The sequence below is a fragment of the Lonchura striata genome, chromosome 18 (genome assembly GCF_046129695.1).
Source record: "Lonchura striata isolate bLonStr1 chromosome 18, bLonStr1.mat, whole genome shotgun sequence".
NCBI classification, from domain to species: domain Eukaryota; kingdom Metazoa; phylum Chordata; class Aves; order Passeriformes; family Estrildidae; genus Lonchura; species Lonchura striata.
This window is the reverse complement of record NC_134620.1, coordinates 8,454,653-8,472,966: the sequence shown is the minus strand read 5'-3', so window position 1 is coordinate 8,472,966 and position 18,314 is coordinate 8,454,653. Positions and strand designations below refer to the sequence as shown.

Here is an 18,314-nt window from a genome sequence, read left to right as displayed (position 1 = left end):
TGAGTGCAACCTGCTGGATTTAAGCAAAACCAAAGCCACATTTTTTAACAGATGCTCTGTTATTTTAGTGGTGGGCAGCAGCAGTTCCACCACATGAAAGTGATTATGGATGTGACATTTCCACTCTGCAAATCCTATTTTCAGGAAATGGACTTGTCTTGTATTCCTTCTTGGCCCACATCAGACAGCTTCACAAGGCCCTGTTTTCACATTTATCTCAGAGTTTTCTATTGTTTTTAATAATTTACAGGACATTTGAAGAGAACAAATATACAGGTAGGAAGGGAAGGAGGCTGTGAAAGCCTCTTACTGAAGGAGACAAGGAAAACAAAATACTGCTAGAAAAGCAGGAGAGGGAAGCAGGAATGCAGTTCAGCAATTAGAGCAAAAAATGCAAAGTCTGAATGAGACTTGAGGACTTGGAGGTCCAAATGTGCCTCAGACTGTAGACATGCTATTCTCTCTTATTCTTCCCATATGTGATTCTGCTGCAGTTCAAGCATCACAAGAAGATTTCTAGGAAGGCACTGCTTTATTTCACTGGAGAACAGGCAACCCTCTCCTCACTTCCTATGAAAATAAGAATAGTCAGGGGGGAGGGAATGTCTTCATGCCCTTGGATGGAGGTAAGTTCTGCTGGGATGGAAAGAGGCTGGCAGGGCTCAGGGAACCCTCACCTGCTGTAGGTCCCCAGGGCCAGCTCCAGAGCCTGCCTGTGGATGCAGCATTCCCTGCAGCAGCTTTCCAAACCGTTAGGCAGGCATGGCCACAACAAATCCCTGGGAATGCAAGCAGCTGCAGGAGAAGTGGCAGGAGAAGGTCAGTGATCTCATTAGAGCCAGGAGCCAGGGCCCCCAACCACAGCGAGCTCCCAGGCCACAGCTGCAGTGTGTTTTGATACCTGGCTCTGGCAGATTGCATAACTGCACCATGAGGTCACCATCCCTCCTCCTTGATCCTCGCTCAGAACAGGAGGTGGGGAAAAGGAAAATCACAAAAAAACAAACACGGGCACTCGACAACCACCAGGCACAGCGACACTCCAGCCTCTGTGGAGAACAACAGCCCTCCTCATTTAACTCCAGAGATGCTTGTTCCCAAACAACAAAAAAATGCTTGTTCCCAGGGACACAAGCAGGGGCTGTTTGCTGAACAATCACCCATGGAACAGCCCAGCTTTCCATAGCATGATCAGCAGTATATGCACTCTGAGCATACATTGACATTTCGTGCTTGCCTTCAGAGCATGCAGAGGAAAGGCAGCAGAATGCTCTGCTGCTTTTGGGAGAAGAAAAACCAGTTCATCCTCATTAGGCCAGAGATGCCAACCTACCCCGTAGTTATGAGCAGTGGGCAGATTTTTCTGCAGCAGCCACAGACCTTTTTGGGTACCTGATGCAAGATTCCTATATAAGATGGAGAAGACACAGCTCTGGGTGCAGTAAATGCTGGCTAATTTAGCTCGTTTCCTTCTGCAGGCAGAAGCCAGAGTTGTTTCCTGCAACTCTGGGAGAGGGAGATTCAGAGCAATAGTTAGAGGTGGTCTTAACAGCCCTCTGGAAGGATATATCCCCTCTCAGCAAAAGTGGGACTGCAGGAGGCTCGTTGCTAACTCAGCTACATAAGGGTTCAGAGGTGAAGTCTCAGAACACTGAAAAGAATCCTTGTTCTTTTTCACCACATCACAAATAGGCAGAAGTTTTAGTTCTCCCCTTTCAATTCTGTAATTAGGAAGGAGTTGGATTCACCTACAAGATCCCTTACAAGTTACAGCTATGATCTATATTTTTAGAGCTAGAAATGCTTATGATGAATAGTTTCCTCTGGGCTTGGCAGCTCATGGGTACATTTGCTGCTACCTGTCGGATTTCCAGATTGAAATTATCATTATAGGAGTTATCCTAGCATTCACTGATTACTCAATAGTTGATGCATGTTAAGATGCAGACACACTTATGAAGTGGATAAAATGTTGGTAGAGTGTGAAATACAGATAGAAATGCTCTGGAAGAGACCTAGGCCAAGGTACAGGACATTTTTCCTTTAATTTCATTTATATCCAGGTGCTTTTCTAGAAACTAAGTGCCAGGTCTTATTCTGAACTTTCCTCTGTCTTGACTGCAGTCCCACATTACAATATTAATTTCCTTCTCATTTCAATCTGAAAGGACAAAAGCCAGATTGTTTTCTATCAAATGATTTGAAAAATCTATTTAAAATATGCAAATCCAGTGCTTGGAAAAACCCACTTGACTAGGCAGTGTTCCTTTGGGGACTGTAACCATTACACCCATAAAGCAGAACTATTTTAAGCAAAAACCTCTCATAACTGTCTCATAAATATACTTGCTATGCTCATGCAACAAATGTGATCCATGTCCCTAGGAGAGCAGTCTGAACATTGGCTTTCCCCTTTCATCACAACAGCAGCTTTATGCCTAAGGCAACATGTAAAGTATGTAACATAACATCCACCAGGGAGTGCTGGAACTCCCAGCCTTTTCTTGTGGACCTTTCAGATTAATCCTTGCAGGGAGGGGAGAAACAAAGCTAACTCTTGTGACTGGACACTCAGCAAACTAATAGAGATTCTCTAATAAGGATGCAAGATGCCCTATCAAATAAAATCCTTCATCTACACAAAGCTGCTATCCATGTTCTAGTTTGTTGGGTTCCTTTTTCAGAAAATACCCTCATTCAAATATACAAAAAAAATGTAAAGCCTTAGAAAGAGAAACAAAGGCATCATTTAGAGTGTCTCCTCAGGCAAATAATCCTGAATATGATGGGACCATGGTAAATAAAAGTAAGGCAGTGTAATGAAGAGTTCAAGATGCCATGGCCATTTGCTTCAGGGCTTTAATAGGTCACATAGGTCTATTCTCTACTGGAGCAAGTTCTCATTAACAAAGTGTACACAACATATCATAGAAAAATTAATAGTAAATGATAGTGTTGGTGGGAACTGACATGGGTGATGAGGCAATTTCCAGAAGATCAATCTGGTTTTCATTTTCTATAAATTGAGCAATTTAAAGTAGCTCCAATTAAAGAGTAGAAAGCATGGTCAGATTGTTTTCTACTGCTTGGTAAACAGATGGAATATATAACAAAACAAAAGCTACAGTCCTGCAGTAAAAGTTTACTTGTGGAGTTCAGTATAAAAATTGAACACCATTAAACAAGTTATGTATATCCATAGGAATCTGTAAAACTAATGTTCCCAAACTAACTTTATATACATCACCTCCCAAACACATGGGGTAGATTTAAATAATGAAATCCACAAGCACCATAGGTTCCCAAAAGCTTTGTTTCGTTTTGAAAGGACAAGAAACAGGAGAAAGGAGAATTGAAAGGCAGTCCCATGCAAAATTTGCTGGCCACTTCCTGGGAAATAAATTTGTATTTTTAAAAGCAAACAAAACACACACATATACATGTAAACTGGCCTGGCAGAAAAAGAGCTGTTTGTGCTTGGACTTCCAGCTACGTGACCCTATTGTTTCATTCAGACACTTCAGATGTTTCACATGCTGGAAGCCTATTGTACAAACATATGGAGAAGAAAACATTCCATATGTGAATGCCAAACCTGCAAATATTGTGAGTCACCGTTACCCTGCTGCAGAGCTGTTATCCCAGCCTTTTGGGAACCAGGTTGTTGTGTCACTAAATGTCACTAGCAGGTGGGAGGGCCTATGCAGAAGACATGAGTAATGATCTTTCAAATGCAAGCAAAGAAATCCCTCTCATTTTCATGCAATCTTTTTAGCTGGGCTTCCACATGAGCCATTGCTGCAGCTGGAGCTAGAGCATCCAGGGGTCTGCTGCTCATCCTTAGTTTTAGATGGTAAACAAACAGCAGCACTTCTCTCCACCTTGTTCTCCCGGGATTAGTCTCCTCTTGTGCACTGGGGAAAGGGAAATTTCCAAGACTCTGTCTTTGCCAGGATTTCAGAGAGCAGGATGCTTGTAAATTTTACTTTATTGCTTACACATAAGGAGAGACCATGAGGGCACAGCAGGGAGGGTTGGGAGAAAGCTGAAAAAAGTATCACAGATACTGCAGAAAGAGGAAAATCTAAGCCTGGGTTTGTTGTTACAGGGTCCCAAACAGTGAGCAGTTTGTTTTCCTAAATAAATCTGCTTTGCAGACATCCTTTCTTCTTCCCCATTCAAGTTTCAACCAGGAAACCTGGAATAAGTTACTGTTGATTTTAGAGGCAAATCAAAGTGTTCAGCCTGCTAAGCTTGCATTTAAAGTTAGTCTTGATGAGCAACTCCTTGGGGCCCTTGTATTCAAATAGTAAAGGCTCAGATTTACCTGAAGTGCCCACCCATGCAGATCTGGAGCACAGAAGAAAGTCAAGGGCATGGGCAGCCCAGGCTTTGAGCCTCAGTGCTACCAGTAAAAGCTTCACATTTTCAGTCAAAAAATCTCTTTAATAAAAACTCAGTCTCTAAACAGTGGAATATTTACTAACCAAGACCAGGAGAGAGATGGACTTAAGTAGAATAAATCAATTAGATCTCCCACTGCTAAACCCAGCTGAAGCACAGTACAGAGCAGGCACACTGTCCTTGCAAAGGCTGAGTGACCAGCTTGCTGGGGTTTGGATTGGGCTGGACTTTCATGTCATCCCAGAGCTCCTGTACCCAGGAAGCTGTCACTGTTGGCTTCCTTGGCACTTGACCCTAGCTAAGTCCTGCTACACCTTAACAGAGTAAAGAAATACAAATACTATGAAAACAGATCAGTAAGACATGGATGAACTTCGGAAATCCCTTCCTGAGGGCTGACAGTAGTTCTCAGTGGAGGTTCGTGGCAGCCCATTTTGTTTAGCTCATTTGGTGTTGAAACCTGGCTGCTAATATAAAGAAATGAGAGGAGTAAAACATAGGATGAAAATGAGATAGTGTAGCAGGTTATGGCTTGCATGTGAAAAATTGCTTTTGTTTTGCCACTTTGAACACCACCCATCTCTGCTTTCTGTTGAGGCATAATGGTACTGCCTGTACTCCCCCAGGACCAAGGATTTCACATAGTTTAATAGTTTCTGTAATTAGATATTTGTGAAACTCTGAAATGCTCTGATGAAAGGTACTGTAAAAGTATTACCAACTCTTCTACCATGAAAAAGCTCCACCCAAACCCAAATACAGATGTTGTCCTCAATGCACATCATTACTAATCCAAGTCAGCAGTACTTATGGCCCGATTTAAATCCTCCTGAAGTCTCAGATGACTTCTGTGAGCTCCAGTAGGGCTCCAAGAGCTCTAGAAAGGAAATACAGGCTGTCCTGGGTTGTAAGATAAGCTTGTATTCCATTTGCCATCTGTCGAAGGCGAACCGGTTGGACAGGTTTTTTGTTATCTCTCTCAGAGACAATGGTTTGTGTATACACCTTCGACTGATTCAATGAAGGGGGTCCCACCCAGAGGGGGGAAGCAGCTCTCTCCCTCTTCTTCGCGGGACTCCGGGAGAAGCAGCTCTCTCCCTCTTCTTCGCGGGACTCCGAGAGAAGCAGCTCTCTCTCTCTCTCTGCGCGGGATTCCCGGGGAAAGCAGCTCTCTCTCTCTCTCTTCGCGGGATTCCTGGGGAAGCAGCTCTCTCTCGCTCTCTCTTCGGCGGCACTCGCAGCGAAGCAGCCGGCGCGTTGAGCCGACGGCGGCGGAGCTCAGAGGCAACCCCGGCGCAGAGGAAGACCGGCCCCCACTGCCACCAGATCTTCAGAGGGAAACTATACCCTTCTAGAGATCACCACTGCAGCTACAATTCACCAGCCACTGCAAGGGAAGCAAATTGTCCCAGTAGAACTGATACTGGCACCCCGCAGGTTCTGGACTTTTTTTTTTTCTTTCACTGGTTTTGTTTGTACCGATTGCATTTGCCTTTTTAAATTGTTGTCTAGTTTTCTCCTAGTAAAGAATTGTTACTCCCACTCCCATATCTTTGCCTGAGAGCCTTTTAATTTAAAGATCCTCGTAATTCAGAGGGAGGGGGGTTTGCCGTTCTCCATTGCACAGGAGGCTTTGCCCTCTTTCACAGACTCCTGTCTTGTCGAACCAAGACAGAATTTGGCGCCCAACGTGGGGCACGAGACCGAGGGGTGGATCTAACCATGGACAGTGTTTCCCAGGTTATCCATGACTGTGAGACGTGTGCTGCCATCAAACAGGCCAAGAGAGTGAAGCCCCTATGGTATGGTGGGCGGTGGTCCAAGTACAAGTATGGGGAGGCCTGGCAGATTGACTACATCACACTGCCCCAGACACGCCAAGGCAAGCGCTACGTGCTGACCATGGTAGAAGCCACCACTGGATGGCTGGAGACTTTCCCTGTACCTCATGCCACTGCCCGGAACACCATCTTAGGCTTGGAAAAACAAGTCCTGTGGAGACATGGCACCCCTGAGAGAATTGAGTCTGACAACGGCACCCATTTCAAGAACAGCCTTATCAACACCTGGGCCAGAGAACATGGTATCGAATGGATATATCATATTCCCTATCATGCTCCAGCTGCCGGCAAAGTTGAACGGTGCAACGGACTCCTTAAGACTACCCTGAAGGCACTTGGTGGGGGAACATTTAGAAACTGGGAAATTAACCTGGCAAAAGCAACCTGGATGGTCAACACCCGGGGGTCTGTCAATCGAGCTGGCCCTGCTCAGTCAGAACCCTTACACGCAGTAGATGGAGATAAGGTCCCTGTAGTACATATGAAAGGTATTTTAGGGAAAACTGTTTGGATTAATCCCACCTCAGGCAAAGACCAACCCATTCGTGGGATTGTCTTTGCTCAAGGACCTGGTTACACTTGGTGGGTAATGCAGGAAGATGGGGAGACCCGCTGTGTACCACAGGGAAACTTGGTCTTAAGAGAGAACTGGGTGTAAGATTTCATGGTGTGCAGATGGAAATAGAATAAGGGGTGGATAATGTCCTGGGTTGTAAGATAAGCTTGTATTCCATTTGCCATCTGTCGAAGGCGAACCGGTTGGACAGGTTTTTTGTTATCTCTCTCAGAGACAATGGTTTGTGTATACACCTTCGACTGATTCAATGAAGGGGGTCCCACCCAGAGGGGGGAAGCAGCTCTCTCCCTCTTCTTCGCGGGACTCCGGGAGAAGCAGCTCTCTCCCTCTTCTTCGCGGGACTCCGAGAGAAGCAGCTCTCTCTCTCTCTCTGCGCGGGATTCCCGGGGAAAGCAGCTCTCTCTCTCTCTCTTCGCGGGATTCCTGGGGAAGCAGCTCTCTCTCGCTCTCTCTTCGGCGGCACTCGCAGCGAAGCAGCCGGCGCGTTGAGCCGACGGCGGCGGAGCTCAGAGGCAACCCCGGCGCAGAGGAAGACCGGCCCCCACTGCCACCAGATCTTCAGAGGGAAACTATACCCTTCTAGAGATCACCACTGCAGCTACAATTCACCAGCCACTGCAAGGGAAGCAAATTGTCCCAGTAGAACTGATACTGGCACCCCGCAGGTTCTGGACTTTTTTTTTTTCTTTCACTGGTTTTGTTTGTACCGATTGCATTTGCCTTTTTAAATTGTTGTCTAGTTTTCTCCTAGTAAAGAATTGTTACTCCCACTCCCATATCTTTGCCTGAGAGCCTTTTAATTTAAAGATCCTCGTAATTCAGAGGGAGGGGGGTTTGCCGTTCTCCATTGCACAGGAGGCTTTGCCCTCTTTCACAGACTCCTGTCTTGTCGAACCAAGACACAGGCAAATTAGCCTTTGCTCCTCTCAAAATTGGAATCTCCTTTCCATTGGCAATGATGTGAGTAAGGATATCCAAAATGAGCTGTGGGGCCATTTGCTGCTGAGAGCTTGTAAGAGGAATGATAATGTTTTCACACTGAGTTTGAAAACCAAGTCTGACAGTCAGGCTTCTCCCTATTGCTGTAAAATTGTTACACATATTTATGCAAGCCCCTACAGTGCCCCGTCCCTACTCCACCCTTCTCCTGCCATGAATTTGTACAAGAGAATGATTTTTCTATGTAGTACTTCCCATGCTCAAGCAAGTGTCTAAATCTCGCACTGAATATTTATGATTTATAGATCTGGGATATCAGTGCATACAAAGAACAGCATGTAAGGGCAATAACTGCTTTACCAGACCTGGTCTAGCTACACTACTGCTGGGTAGTCACTCTCTGGTACAAAATATGCCATGAGTTCCTTTATTTTTTATGAAGAAAGAGAGGCAGGAAGAAAGAGACCTGAATATTTTAGCACCATTCCTGATCTGTCACACAAAAAAGCAGAGGAGAGAATAGCAATAATTGGTTACCACAGGACAGGTTGCTTGCTGGGTCTTTGCAAACCAGTGCAACAGGATTGTTTGCTCTAACCTCTTAGATAGTAAGGGAAAAAAATTATTTCAGCATTTTCACCCCAAGCATGTTTGGTATCTCTACCAGCACAACTTTTAGCTCATTCTGAACAAAGATTATCCACATAATTCCAGAAATCTTCTGTCTCTGGCTTGTTTCTCTTACCTCGGCTGCTGCTTCCATTGCTGGTCTTGGTGAAAGACAGAATTATGGTTCAGCTCTACAAAGAGAGAATCCCCTGTGCTGTGCAGGACTTGAGGCCATCCTTGTCGATCTTCTCAGTTTTCAGCTTCTTCAGTGCTTTCATAATTAGAATTATCAGGACTAAAACACTGTGGACATTATTGCTGCTTAGCGTGAAGCTAACAAGGGAGCGCCAGATTTATAACACTCTGGCCAGACAGAATTAAAAAAGAGTTACAAATCATTGCCCAGTTCCAGGGATATGTACTCCAGGATCTTATTTTGCCAGAGACTCCATGTGAACTTTAGCCTCTAGAAGAAATCCGCCTGCAATTTTCTAATTTAAATACCAGTCAGACCAGTGGCGGGATGTAAACTAACATGCATGAAAAATAAGGGTTCAATGACCCAAATCAATTATGTTTTAAGGGCACTGCTCTGGACTCAGTAGGAAATATTTTAAACAGGAAAAAGAACTAAATAGGATCATTCATTGAACTGACTTGGAAATGAGGCAGAAATTTGGTAAATAAGAAGTCCAATGCAAGCCAGCTTTATGAACGAAATTTAGTGGATTAAAAAAAAACCAACAAAACAACAACAAAAACAAAATCCAGAAAAAACTGAACCAAAGCAACAAAAAAACCCAATTCCAGATAATATTTAGGCTCAAATAATGTTTCAGCCTTCTGGGTGCTAAAGTGAACAGTGCAGTAAAACAAAGCAATTCTCATGCCTTGCTTGAGCCCAGGCAGTTTAACACCATTTACATCCAGGCATTAAAAAAAAAGTGGTTTATAGAAACCCTGAAACTGTATCTTTATTAAAATGGGACAATCTTCAGGTCTTATGTATAAAGAAAACTTAATAATTTAAAGGAAAAACAGCTTCTGAAGTTCAGAACCAGCCACTGTGACTGGATTTTTAAAGCACATACACAGAGGCTAGGGCAAAACAGCTCTACTGCTTTGGAATATATGAAGGTAGCTGCTCCCCAAACTGGCCAAACATCCAAACTCTCTGCACAGTAAACATCTGATCTGCCAAGATACACTGTAAACACAAAAGGATGCAGTTATGGCAATTAATCAAGATACAAAGAAAACAGGAAAGACCTATCATTTCTCTGCTCCCCAAGCACAAAGTACTTTCACAAATAGTGAAGAGATTAATAGATATTAAGTCTACTGCCAACAAAACTTTCAGGTTCTTTGAAGGTGCCTTATTTGTCTTGACTGGCTTCATCTCCTGAGACAGAAATATAGCCTAGTGTGCATACCCAGTGTTTTACAGTGAGGAATAAAGCAAAAGCTACCTGGACCTAAAAATCCCATTAAAGTATTACTAAAATAACCCCCACACCTGGCAGCTGCTGCGATTGGAACCAGATGTGCAGTACATCTGGTAAAGAATGAGACTGCTGCTAAGAAACACTGAGCTATTTGAGGGACATATTTTTCCAGTCCAGCAAGGGTCCAGAAAGACTTAGTAAAAGTTACATATTTTGCCCCTACTTTTCTCAAGGCAGATGCTGACCACTGACAGACCTATTGTGTGCCAATTTAAAATATTTGAGACCTTTCCTATCCTCCTGACCCAATCAGAAGTGCATATTTTGCTGCTCCAGTTGCATAATTTATTGATTCAGCTGCATGCTTGGTTGATCTGGTAGGAGACTAGTACAGTAGTTGAGATTCTGGATACATTGCCAACTGTGCAGTGTGCTTTGTTGATCAGGGCTGTAGAATTTAATAGCTGAAATTTCATACACTTTACTAATCAGGCCACATTCTTTGCTAATTGAGGTGCATATTTTAGTAGTTGATTTTTTTTTATCTTTCACTGATCTTGGGAAGGATCCTGCTCTTTCTGAAACCAGCAGGAATTTTGTCATAATTCTTGCTGGGTAAAGGACTAAGACTTTCACTAGAGGATGTAGGATTGCTAATATTTCTTCTCTTAAACCAAACAAGAAAGGCTTGATTTTTTTCTTTAAGCTAGCAAGTGAACAGAAGAATACCAGATGAAGATGGCACTGGCATAGAGAACTCCTCCACAGGGATTTGATTAAACAGATAATATTTAATGGTCATACAGAGACATAATTTTGACTATGTTACTCTTTCATCAGGCTTACATTCTTCCTTCAGGATAAACAAGATGCTTATCTGCACATCTTGTTCCATTTGATACAGACACGCAGGAGGAAACATCATGCACTTTATCTTCACATTTTCTTTCATTTGATCTAACTCCTACTTTTAAATTGCTGTAGTACTTGGTGAAGGATTCCAGAGAGAGCTATACTTTGCCACAAAACATGTTGCAAACATCCACGCTACCTCACAGCACCACAAATTTTCTCAGCTCTTACTGGCAGAGACCACCTTCCTGGATGAAAAGACCAATTCAGTTCCTTGTACCTCATGCAGACTTTGTCCTTGCCAAGGGAGTTTCTGTTATGTTTTTACATTTTTAGCTCTAAGCCAGAAGACAAAATATTTCTCATGAATCGTTAAATACCTTTTTTCAACTGATAAATTGAACTACATTTGAACCACTAACTTAGAGTGGGATGTATATTTCTTTACTAGCATAGCAACACTATCAGTGTAGCCAAAAAGATAAAAATAGTGACGCCTACGCAGCACAGTGCAGTCCTCGATGAGTGAAGAGCAAGTGCAACTTACTCCAAGAAATAATAAAAACAGGGAGCAAGAGGTGTACACACACGTCTGTTTGGACACAGAACTCCTTGTCACATTGAGGAAGATAAGTAATAGAAAATGCTTTTCATTCTGCAAAAGGAATTGTCCAGTATGTTAAGAGCCTATAAACAATGTGATCAAAAGAATAATTGACACAGCAAGAAGTCAGGTCGGGAAAAGCAGGCAGGAGACTGCTGCTTCTTCATTAAAAAGGCAGTTTCTTTTCTATAGTGCTGTTGGTCAATACTTTAGTTCAGTTACTTCCTGGTGTGAAATCAAACACTCCTGATTTCAGAATCAGAGAACAATTGAAGCTGACTAGGGAACATCAGAGAAAAATTAGAAAAAATTAGAGTTTGCTGATCCATTCAGAGTCCCACCATTGCCTTTCACCCCCAAATGCACAGCACACAGCCAGTACTTGCTCCTCATAACTGTACAGGCAAAGGCAGAAGAGAAACAGCACAGGAAGGATGCAATAATTCAGGGAAGCAAGCAAGTTATGTAGTTTAATAAGAGAGGTATGCAACTGCATGAAGGTAAGCTTACATTCTTCATTGCAATCCTGACTTGGAAGAGGAACAAAATACAAAGCCCTGCAACCATACAATTGAATAGATCTTGGTAAAAGTTAGTACTTTCAGGGCCAGAAATGTGGCTTAATTAAGTTCTCACTGTAGCTATCTTCACTAGGATACCAAAGAGAGATAAAACATCTTCATTTCAACCGCAGTCATTGCTGTGTCAGGGAATTACTTTATCAGGCAGAATTATAATGCTACTTGCCACCAGAGAAAGCAACTCCACACTTTTTTTTTTTCTTTATATATACATATATATGTGACAAGACATAAATGTATGGAATTATATTTTCTTATACTCTAGTGGCTCATGTTTTATAGAAATGAGAATCTCTACTGGAAGTGTCAAACCGTGGTTCTATCAGGGTCCATAGGAAAAGTCCCACTCCCTCCAGCGGGACCAGGACTGCTCATCCTTCCCAAAGCTCAGAGCGACTGCTCTGCAGCTGCTCCCGGTTGTGGGGGTGCTCCGTGTTTCCTCCTCTGCCTTTCCAGCGCAGCTCGGGTGCCTCCCGTGCTCAGTCTCTCTCAGCTCCCCGTTCCCACTGGCTCTCAGCTCTGCCCGGGTCCCTGCCCTGGGAGCTGTACCCGTCACTTGCAGAGTTTACCTGCTCTCCCTGCTACAGCCGAGGTGTGCAAGAGCGAGCGTGGGGACTGTAAAACAGCACGACGTATTTGGTTTGGACCCCCCAAGCCAGGCTGTGCCCGTGGCAGGGATGCCTTGGGGCAAGGGTTCTCATTTCTGCCGGGAATCCGTAGTCACTGGGCTTTCACCGGATTTCGGGTCCGGCTGTACCGAAGCGGTGGGGTTGATTCGGAGTCCCGGAGCATCACGGCTCGCGGTGCCTTTCGCACTCCGAGGCGACTCCCCGTGCAACCCTACACCCCAAACACCGAGAGACAGGGGCCGAAGGGACCCGCAGCCGCGCCCGCCGCGGCCGCCCGCTGCATCCCTCCTCCCGGTGTCCGCGGCGCATCCCTCGTCCCGGGAGCACCCGGGCTGCCGGCAGCTCTGCTTCCCCTCGCCCCGGCTCTCCCGGTCCCTCCCCTCCTCCCGGCGGAGCTCCCGGGGCTCCCCCTCCCCGTCGGGCTCGCCGCCGCCGCGCTGCCCTGCCCGGTGCGGGCGGGGGCCGGTGCCGCCGGGGCCGGGGGTTACCTTGGCTCCCGCCCCGCCGAGGCAGAGCGCCGCGGCCGCCGCCAGGACGAGCCCCGCGCCGGGGCCGCTGCGGAGCATGGCGCGCCGTGCCGAGCCGCGCCGAGCCGTGCCGAGCCGAGCCGCGCCGCGCACAGCCAGCGGAGCCGCCGCGCCGAGCCGTGCCCCGAGCGGCGCCGCTGACAGCGACCCCCCGAGCCCGGCCTCCCCGCCCCTCGCCCCCTCCCCCGGCCGCTCCCGGCCCCTGCCCTCCCCCGGGGGGTCACCTGCGGCACGGAGCTCGGCGGGGCCCGGCGGAGGCGCCGCGGGCGCGGAGGGGCTGGGGGGCAGCGGGGGTTGCCTGGTCCGAGCACCCCTCCCCGGGGTGCTGTATCCTCGGCGGGCTCGGGCCCCGCCGGGCTGGAGGCAGCTCAGCCCCTGCGAGCCGCGGCGGGAGCGGGCTCCTGCGGGAAAAGTTTCTCCTGCGGGGCCGTGGGAGATGGAGGGGCTGCGGTGCTGGCACTGGAAAGGGAGGCTGCCCTGGGCAGCGCACCCGGCCGCTGCTCCAGTCCCCTGCCCGATCCTGGAGCCCAGTCAGCGGAGTGAACGGTCAGAAGAATGGGAAATAGGAAAAGGGCTCAGGTCTTTCCAAGCTAAAAGCACCCCTGCTTCATTTGAGCACGAAGCAAAGGACGGGAAAAGAATATTCACGGGCATTCTGAGGAGCCCAAAGCACAAGACCTGCACAAAAACCATCAGTCAGGGTACAGCAGCCACATAACCTTTCTGAAGGTGATGGGAGGGCAAGGGACACTCCTTGTTTCTGATGCAGCTTTCTGGTTTACACTCTCCTGTACCCCACTGACTCACACCACATCCTGCAGTGAGTGTCAGACCACAATGTAATCAACGGGAAAAATATCGATAATACCTTCAATTGGTGTCCAAGTGGGTGCATATAGCAAGTATGAAGTTGGAGGGCTGGTGTCAAAGAAAACTTTTTTTCTTCATAAATGCAATCTTGTGTTGAATGCATCCTGCCACTGACCTCCTGTCCAGTCCAGGCCCATTCACCTGCTCCATGGGTTTGATGTCCTGATTATAGGAGATAATGCCTGAATCCCAAAGAAGGGAAACAGGTCTCCACCTAATCCTTCCAGTACATGTGAGATGAAGCTGCCTGTTAGCCTTTACTAACAAGCACCTACAAAAAGTAACAACATGATTAGCCTAAGGCTGAGGGAGGCTCAGGGACAGGACTGCTCACTGCCCGCAGGGACCACGCTGCCTTCCTGGAAAATCTGCAAATGCTAATTTAGAAGTAGCTTTTCTATGGAAGGACACATAAGGAATGTCTTGATAGCTTAATTGGCTTGTTTATACTTCTTGCACTGAAAGCAGAAGATGCAAATAATTCTTTATGCAACCAATTCTTATTTTACCCTTCTTTTTTTCAGGGCAAACTCTTGTAAAGGGTGTTCCTGGGCTCTGACCTTGTCAGTTACTTACTGTGACTGCCTGTGTTTGAATCTACATTTTGCTCCTCCCGGGTAATATTTCTTTGAGTTACCTGTCAGATGAAAAAGCATATATCAGAGAATTTATAACTATATTTTATCTGTTCTGAATAAACACAAAACCCAGAACACTTGGCATCCTTGGCAGGAAGGTTTTTCTGAGCAGAACACTTCTGCCTGAAGGGCAGTCTGGTCTCTGTAGCATAGCTCTGTGGCACATTGCTTTCCTCAACACTCGTGGTTAAATCTCAGGGCGATGTCACCATAAATGTATGTTAAGCTTTAAAAAATCTCCGAAAACAGAAATCTACTTTTTTTCCACATGATGCTCAGTGTGACAAGAAGTAAATGCAGAGATTCCATCTCCTGTTTCCTTATGCTGATGCACAGTTGTTGAGGATGTAAGTCAAGGACTAGATGGCAGAAAAGGACATTCAAAACCCTTCTTTGCTTGGGCATTGCTGGAATAATAATATAAAAATACCTAAATGAAAGAGAAAGAACAAGTCCAAGTCTAGCAGCTCTCTTTTTAAGGATCTTACAGCCCTGTTATTTGGATTCCTTTCCAGGGGTCATCTGAGTGCAGGCACCCGTAATCCTTTGGAGGCAAAGGGGGTGCTCTGTGGGCTACGCTGCCATTCCAAGCTGTAGACCTTGGACGTGCAGCACAGAAACAACTATATGCTGATTTCTCATGTTTGTGTTTGCCCTGCTGTTGGCCTTGCAAACTCTATCAGTGTGTCTTTGTTCCCTTATCTCAGCATCCCTCTGCTAGCAGAACCTGTCCACACCACATTTCATCACTACAGCTTAGCAATGACTTAGCATCTAGAATTAAGGATCAAACATACAGTAGTCTGCTCATAAAGTACTTTCAGGTCAGGTTGTTCACCCTTTCAAACCATATTTTTAATGAGGATTGTGTTTTATATTTATGATCTCCTTCTGTGATCAGGCAGGACGACTCTGTATGGGCTTGAACAATTTCCCACAGCAGGCAGCACAGAAGACTGAGTGCAAAAGGTGTCTGATGCCCACTGGAGGTAATGACCACGAAATCAGGCTTGCAAGTGGTACCTGCAAACCTCTTCCAGGTGAGCTGCCTTCCCCCAGGGTCACAGCTGCCTGTTAGACAGATGGGTCAGACAGCTGGAGGGTTTACTGGGAGGATAAGAAAAGACAGAAGGGTAAAAGACACTTTGCTTCCTGCCTAATATTTATTCCATCTCCCACTCCCTACAGCCCCACATCTCACAGAGTTGCCACACAGCCCAGATCAGAGCTGTAGCCCATTCTCACCACACATCAGGAAAGGAAGATACAGGGGCAAAAACTGTGCACATCCCTGAACAAAGGCCAAGCCTCTTCCACAGTTATTGAGACATCTTTAAGAAAGTAAATGTCCTGCCCTCTGTGTTTGACTCTCTGTTGAAAACTTCAAGGTTTTCATGCTCTTTTAGCAAGTCCTTCCAAGGATAGCGTTTCCTATTGTACCATGTCATTTTGAGAGCTCTTGAAATGCTGAAGCAAGCACCAATTTCAGTAGAATAGTGACATTTATGAAGTTAGTGGATAGGACTTGTGTATGGAATGGCAGCACTTTCTTAACCAGTAGCTCCAGGCTGGGAAAGTAATTTCCAGGAAAAAAAATAACTAGAAACTTACTGCTTCCAGACTGGCAGCAAAAATCATTTATTGTGGGAAATCTAAGCTTGAAATAAACCCCAGTAATTTCCATAAACTCTCTCTCTACCACACACACAGAGATACATGGAAAGAGAACTTTCTGGATTAATTTCCTGGAATATTAAGGCATCCTGATACCAAAAGTAATTCTCCTTGCCCAGAGAGGCTATTGTAGAATGTCCCACAGAAATGAATGCAGCTCTTAGCAGTTTCTGTTTTTCAAAACAGCTGGTGTGATCAAACTTAATCCAGATTTAAACAGGAGGAGGGCATTGGCAAGATACTTTCAGTAACAAGGCCTTAAATCTTAGTTTATTCTATGTATGCAAGAGCTCCCATATGTAAACCTTATGGTTACACAATGTGGCTTTTTATGGTTTCCTAGCCTTCTCTTAGGTATAGTAAAGGTTGATTAAATCCATTCTGAGCTACATTGTTATATCAGACACACCACAGTTGCATCTGTCTTCACTGTTTATAGAAATGAGTCAGGAAAGCAACATTATAAATACTTAACCATGCTAGAAAAGATGTGCTAAAAATTGCTTAGGTGTAATGCTGCAAAAATGTTTCACATATAGAAATAAAATTTATGGGTAAATAAAATACATAAATTAAATATTAAGGCAATGTTTAATAAAGTATGTTTCTGAAGATATGCATTCTAGTTCCATTGTCTGTATTTAATGCAAAACTTGGGTGTGAGAGGCGAGCTGGATGCTTGAGTCTGATTGCAATCTGCCAGTAATAGAGCTAGTTTTATGTGGTTAGCACAGGTTTCTTTTTAGATGAAATTTTTGCAGACTGAGTGACACCAAATAATAGAAAAATGTAAGCAGAAAAACATGCAGTAAGTACAGGGAATTGAAACATTGTGTTGTCAGTGGCTAGAGAGCAAGAACTTCCCTAAGGAAATATTTAGAAAAACGTGTTTGTAGCTATAAAAGCTGTAAGTGGAAAGCACCACACATGGGCTTTGTGCTGTGCAGAGAGTGCCACCCTCTGCTTCTGCAGAGTATGGAGCCTTTCTCTCCTACCTGACTCCTCTTCTTTCAGTAGTGCAGTTCTCAAGCAGTGACTTACAAAATTAGCCAGCTGGACAGGAACTCTACAAATGGCCAGTATTCCCTGGTAATTTTGTTAGGTCACTCTTTAATTGCATTATATGCCTTTTTTTTTTCTTTTTTCTTTTTTTCCTCAGGAGAAAGATGAATAAATTTCTTTTTCCCTTTTAGGAACAAGGCCCTGTGGGTTCCTGAAAAAGACGATTTCTATTAAGGTCTGACAGAGCTCACTTGGAGAGAAGGCAGCACGGCAGCTCCTGTATGTAATCTAGTTGCAGGCTGAGAGAATACTGCAGCTGGCTGTGGTTAAAGAATTTGTTGTGGTACCTTCTGATCTTTCTTCCTGAAGAATTAAAGAATGCTCTGCAACAAGAACTATAACAGGCTTTGGGATAAGCCATGGGCTCTTTCACCGCTGGAGACTGAGACTGCACATTATACAATTTGTCTCCTGCAAATTTACAGGAATTCCCTCCCTTAAAGGCCTAATTTATGATAGTGTTTGACATTTTTTTCTGGCTTTTTAAACCATGATATTCCTCTGTTGTGCTAAAAATTACATTACTGATGATAGACATCTTTCAGTATAAAGGATTCTCCTTCAGGCAGCCTGGTTTAAGCCTGTTGTAGCTTTGTGCCATTCCTGGGCAATAGTCTCCAAACAAGTGGCTATTCCTGTAGCTGGGGTTTTGGTGTTATGTGGCAGAGTAGCAAGTAAAAAAGAGATATTTCGGAGTTTTATCCAAGCATTACATTGCTCTAGAGAGATGGGATCAAAGTCAAGAAGCAAACATAGACAAATATTCCAACTGAAGAGAAAAGCTACTTCAGTGACCTAATAATTGAATTCTCTGTTGGTTATTGTTTTCTGGTTTTGAGTTCTCTGTGTGAGGCAAAACTCCAAGCTTTTACATTCTTACAAGAAAATCAAAACCAGATCAAATGAAGATCAAGCATTCAATTCTTCCTTACCATATTGTTTTTGACATCTTCTGTGGAAGAGTATCCAGTGAAGGTCCCTACTAAAGATTTGGAACACTCATTCACACATACAGTTCTCATGGTTTTCTCCCATACCTCATCAGAACCTTGCTCTCTTTCA

The 18,314-nt window shown here is 44.8% G+C and overlaps 1 protein-coding gene across 1 annotated transcript in view; it reads right to left on the bottom strand.

Moving 5' to 3' along the window:
- The window catches only part of LOC110478085 (uncharacterized), a 34,079-nt gene extending 21,002 nt beyond the window's left edge, over positions 1–13,077 (bottom strand). The window contains exon 1 of the mRNA XM_021544490.2: positions 12,970–13,077. Within this exon, the coding sequence (XP_021400165.2) occupies positions 12,970–13,047 (78 nt within the window). The 5' untranslated portion in view covers positions 13,048–13,077. The remainder of the gene's footprint in view (positions 1–12,969) is intronic.
- Between the last annotated feature and the right edge of the window lie 5,237 nt (positions 13,078–18,314).